At 40.2% G+C, this 6,000-nt stretch overlaps 1 protein-coding gene across 1 annotated transcript in view; it reads right to left on the bottom strand.

The window, feature by feature from the left end:
* Positions 1-6,000, bottom strand: part of LOC108264236 (chromodomain Y like 2) — a 38,505-nt gene that overhangs the window by 10,040 nt on the left and 22,465 nt on the right. Inside the window, exon 3 of the mRNA XM_017465569.3 lies at positions 1,224-1,441. Coding sequence (XP_017321058.1) covers positions 1,224-1,441 — 218 coding nt within the window. The remainder of the gene's footprint in view (positions 1-1,223; positions 1,442-6,000) is intronic.

Below are 6,000 nucleotides of genomic sequence, written 5' to 3'. Positions count from 1 at the left end.
TTGTTGTTGAGGTCAGCTGACCTTGGTATTGGGTGTTATTATTAACTGACGGGTGTTAGATCTTGTTGAGGTTCGTCGGCGTTGGTTATAGTTCATTGTTATCGGTCGCTATTTGATAATCATTGTGATTTTCTGTATCTGCCCAGGTTTTTCTCCTCTATGCAATATCCAAGTCACAAGTCTCCATGAAAAACAGAAGACGGATCGCGGAGAGAAAAAAGGTCTAAGGCTTTTCATCACACGTATTAGTTTCCTAACACGCCGAGTGTGGGTAACGTCTCGTACGAGAGCGAGACGTCCGCAGTTATCGCTCACAGAACGCCGAAAGTAAGGACTGAAGAAAACAATCTGCACTGTAAGCCTTCATCCTCTGGGATGAGTCACTGCGTTTCAGCTCTCTGTTTCTTGACAGCACTTGTTTGTAACGTAGAGAAAATTAAAGCGATTTACAGACCCGAACCAGAAGCCCAGGGGCAGAGCGGCACGGATAAACGCTAGCGCTAAACCCACACCGTTCACGGCTCACAGGATAGAGCAGACTTCACCGAGGATCAAACGACGCTGAAACAAGCATGCTGCTTTTATAAAAAGATTCTCTCAAGGTGAAACCAAGCTCAAGATTACAGTGATTAGTTCGAATAGAGTTGATTGTTCCAGGAAGAACCCAGAGTCTGTTAGAGAAAATACGTAAACAAACAGCATCAGAAAGACAAAGGCGCTATCCAATCAGTGAAGCATGATGGTGGTAGCATCATCAAATGTGCATCATTGGATACTACACTAAGCCTTAAAATAAGTCCCAGTGGATTTAACCTTTAACCTGTCTTCCTTTCTCAATACACTTGAAGTGTAATTAAAGCACACATTAATGAATTAATGTGCCTGAGCCTGTTGCACAGTACTGTACACTGCCAAAGGTTTTTGAACCCCTGGAGCATCTTATGTTTTATTACAGTTTAAATCACGTTAATAATGATCACGAATAATAATCGCAGAACAGCGGTTAAATCTTTGTGGAACTGGTCACTCTCAGATCCTAATGCGTCCCTAAATGAGCGCTTTACAATTGGAGCGTAAAGTCATTAAGCCAGTGGGTTAACTACTCAGACGCTGCTAACGACTAATTCGAGTGATAAAGACTTTCCAATTAGATTAGATTTAGATCTAATCAATGATCAATGGTCAATGATTGGATGCGGTACGATTCTTTTAAAGCGACATACCTCTGGTGTTAGTGCATTGTTGTCTGATGTTTGGCTGGACAGCAGGACGTGTGTGAAACCTTCTTCCTTCCTCACTACGATGTCCCTGAATCTGTAATTCGTCTCACTCTGCCGGACGTTGTACCTCAGCCTCTTGTCAAAAACGTAGCCTCTGTCTTCTGCCAGCTTCCGCTTGGCTGAACTGTGTAAATGAGCGTCTCCATTAGGTAGCGGCGAACCTGTTTTTTTTTTTTTTTTTTGCATGACCAAGAATAAAAACAAAAGGTGGGATTTAATCTGGCAATACGTAATGACGATATTATTCGATTCGGTTACGGAACAGAACGAACATCCAAATATCACATCACATGCTTTTAACACACAGTATAAAAAAAAGGATCACAACAATGGACGTAAACAATAATGCGATATTCAGTTATTCGGTTAGTGAATATTTTTAAAGCAGTCTTTTCAGAGGATCGGCCTTAAACCTCTACAGATCAATAACGTAGAGATAGCATTTCGCCTTTTTTTTTTTTTTAGTAGGTGTGTTTGTTTGTTCTTTTACAAACTAGGTGACCCTGTTTTTTTTTTTTTTAGAAAACTTTCTAGCACTGAAAATATAACCAGTGACACTTTCTATGAAGAACATAGGCATTATAACCTACTAATATATTCATAAAATGTTCTAACGCATTCATAAGGCCTTGTAAACATTGGTATAATTATTTAGCACAGTGCATTACAGATTATAGCAATGTTTATAACGCATTTAAATAAGTGCTTACGTAAGAAATAAAACATAACGGGATGGCATAACGACGCAGAGTTACTGTTGGCACTTTTTTTTTTTTATCCATTTACAGTTACTTTTAATTCATGTTAGTTCATGTTATGTTATGATTTATGTTATAGCAGCGACACGTCCTGAAGATGTCGGAGAACTTAACATTACAGCATTACCTCTGATCGTTACAAAGCACTAACACTGGAGACTCCTTCCGTAAATCTTTTAGAAGCTTCCCCATGTCAGCAATTATACGTTTTATTTTGTTAAACGTCTTTATTATCAGTCTTCGATTACGCAGCGTCGTAAACCGTCAGTGGGCCATTTTGACGACGATAACACCTTTCACTCGCACACGATAAAAATCGGCGTTTGAATAAAAATCCAGACGTTTTTAAACGCAATGTCGGGAACATTGTGCTATGAAACTGGAATTTTTCCCCGTTTAATAGGTAACCATGTGCTTCAGGCTTTCAGTCCTCCGAGTCATTTTTAAATGTCTACTAGGTCAGTGGTTCCCAAACTTTTCCAGGGCAATGCCCCGCAAATGGCATTAACATTTGACCGAGGCCCCCCTTTTGCAAGATGTCTTTAAAACACATTAAAAATACAGACTTCGAAATATATCCACCCCTTTTTTTTAATTAATAATTACATCTTTACATTACATTACATTAGGAATTGATTGTGTGTGTGGTTGTCTGAGAGTGAGAATTTATTTTTCACACCAAATTGTTGAGGCCCCCCCGGGGCCCCCCCACGGCCCCCACTTTGAAAACCACTGTACTAGGTGTTGTGGATGTGTGATGTGTTGCCACTCCATCAGTGGAACTAGCAGAACTGATGAACTCTTTCACGAGTGACAAAAAAACCCCACAGGAGTATAAATCCAGTCACTCTGATTTACCTCGACAGGACACTTTCTACTGAATCTGGAAAGGCAAATATGATCGGATTCGGTCTGGATTTGACGATGTGCTTTTACAAAATAGCAAGTGGGTGAAAGTAAAGTAGGACAACATGGCGGCTGAAAAAAAAAAAACCCCATTAACTCCAGTATTAAATTAAATCAGATTACTCAGCGACGCTTCTGTTATATAACTGTTTCCCACTATGAGACTATGAGATAACTCTGAACATTTTCATTGGATTTATCATTCTTAGAAACTGCTTTGCTTAATTCCTTTCATTTTTTAATTACGGTTACATATCTGTGTGAGTTTTTTTTTTGTTTTTTTTTTTGCATTACAGTAGACCCTGCCTTTAAAAAAATGGATTGTGAGGTTTCGGAGCTGTGAGAATTCATCAAGGCACAAGGTAAATGGCTACAGGAGATGTATTGACTGCTCAGTCATTTATGCACCGTGCTAGAAGGCATGGTTAAGCGGCTCAGCAAACCACCCCCACCGTTCCTGTACAACCTTGTCTTGTAAAACTGCACAACAGATCTGCCTGCCACTTGGACCACACTTCTGGATAAATCCTGCAGAAATATAGATAAGAGCCAAGGATTTCTATTACAATGTTCCATCTGTTGGTCCAACAAACAGGAGCGGTTTAAATGCACCATTATGATGATTTTTTATCATCATCATCATCATCATCTCTTTGCTCTAGGGGAAGGTTTATTAAATTGGATGACTATAGTATACTTTAAGGGGAAAATCTTGCTCTTGGCTGAATTTCTGAACAATCTGTGTCACTATTTAAAGCTGTAATGAAGCATCTGGCGAACATTTACTCCACCTTTCTGAAGGCACAGGCACTCTTCGGCATTCTCACGACTTGAAATGAATGGCAGTTAGTCTCCACTGGTGCCTCTCCATGAAGCAATCTAAATGCAATTAGCTTGCCAGGCTCCTTTCAATAGATACTGTGATATGTATTTGAAGAGCAGTGGAGGTTACGTGGTTAAGGCTCTGGGATACTGATCAGGACGGTGTGAATTCAAGCTCCAGGTCCGACTTTGAGCAAGCTCCTTGACGCTCTACCACCCAGTGATGCCGGATCAGATCTGACCCTGAACTCTGACCAGAGATTCCTAATAAATTGGGATTTGGGGAAATAATGTTGTGCATGGACATTCAAGTAAACTCTTTTCTCTCTAGGATGGCAGCAAGCCAGTGAAGCTTGGCAAGGCTCGACTGTCCACCATGAAGCATAGATTTTGGATCCATGAGAGTCTCTGACTGTATTATAGCAGACTTGTTCAATAAGGCAGGAATGTTTTGCCAAACTCCTTGATTATCCTCTCAATGTCAACTGAGAAATTGGCCACTTTCACGAGACCTCAAACTGTGACCAAGGTAAAATTAAGATGGACTAACAAACGGTGAATCACTCCTGGCGGAGTTCTTCTGTCTGATCGTCTATACCAGGGTTGTCTAATCTCAGATGAAAAGGGCTGGTGAGGTTGGTGGTTTTCATTCCAACCAAACAGGAACAACACACCATATGTGAGAAAGACCTACTTCTCAAAAAAAAAGTCCATTGCGGCATGAAACTTTACCCAAAGCTGACTCAGCAGTTTAGGCCTATGAGCTCAGTGAAGTCCTGTCATGTGATCTACAGAAACATGTGATGACTACTTGTAAGCTCATCTATCGAGGAATACGTTCGGTAAACGTACATCAATTTCTATTCCTTCTTGTCAGATGCCTCGATTATCACCTCAACTTCAAGGCAGAAATGTGCCGCTTTTGCCAGAACTCAGTCCAATTTTGTGGATCATTAACAAAGATGAAGTTAAGATGGAAGAAGGTGGACGCGATATTCTTCTGGCCCAGATGAGAAAACATTTTTTTGGGAAAAAAAAACCTGCAGCAGTTCCTGAGCTTTGCTAACTTCTATAGAAGGTATATTCATCCACGGGTGATGGGACCGGAGATCTTGTCCCCGATTTTGCCTGGTTAGTGCAGTGCACTGTTCAGGACGATTATCAGCACCGCCCACATGAACGCACATCGGATCATCTCAAATCTCCAAGGACTGTTTATACATGCTGGTATTTAGAGGTCTGTTGTGAAGTCTTGACAGTTATCCTGAGCCATTCTTTATCTGCCACCAGGATTTGTCTGGCTTTGTAACGTTCATTTCGGATTAACTTTTGCACTTGCCGAATTTGAGTACTCGTACTATTACTCTTAAATTCGTGCTGTTGTCTACTTCCCGCTTCAGTTTTGCTTAAATCCCGAACTTACACTGGCGTGTGTCTCTGTACTACACGGTCTTAGTGTCAGACTTCAGTAAAAATATAGCTCTGACCCCTGCATAACCCCTTTATTACTAATTTTCATCTCAGAATGCATGCACAGTACAACTCATTACAGTGCAACCATTTATCATTCTTCTTGTCAAATCGAGTCATCCATATACTGTTCTGGCCCTGTCTGCGTTTCACAACAATCGAATTAAAGCCGTCAGTCGATTCCATCGACTGATCACTTCTAAAACAGGCGATACAAATCACCGGTGAAAAATGGCTTAAGAAAGAAACAGGACAGGTCATTGCTCTAAATTTTAAACGGAAGTGGCAAAATGAATTAAATGTCTGTGGCCAGGTCTAGAAATAGCAGCCTGGAGTGAGACAATGCATTTAAACACAAGCTTCGAGTGAACACTAAGAGCAAAGAAAATGGTGTCAAGTCGATCAATATTCAGGCAACAAAATCCGACATCACGTATAAACGGATTATATTCAAATCTCAACATTTTGCTCCTGGGTGATTGTTATTGAATCATACTATATTAGTAATATTTTGAATGAATTTAGGTCAGAATTTGTGGTCAGTATTCTGAGCTGCTGGCAGTTTGGTCAACAATCAGATAACCACATAGACTTCATCACCAGAGTATTGCCCTACTTTATTTTATTGCTGGCGTTTTTTAAATTTTATTTTACAAAGTGCTACTATAAAAAACAAAAACAAACAAACAAAAAAACAAAAACCCATAAACTCGGTTCTGTAAGGTTCTATCTGCCAGCCAATCATCATCCTGGATGAACATAGC

This window comes from Ictalurus punctatus, chromosome 4 (genome assembly GCF_001660625.3).
Source record: "Ictalurus punctatus breed USDA103 chromosome 4, Coco_2.0, whole genome shotgun sequence".
In the NCBI taxonomy this organism is placed as follows: Eukaryota; Metazoa; Chordata; class Actinopteri; order Siluriformes; family Ictaluridae; genus Ictalurus; species Ictalurus punctatus.
Note: the sequence above shows the minus strand (reverse complement) of the source record. Positions and strands in the feature narration are given on the sequence as shown.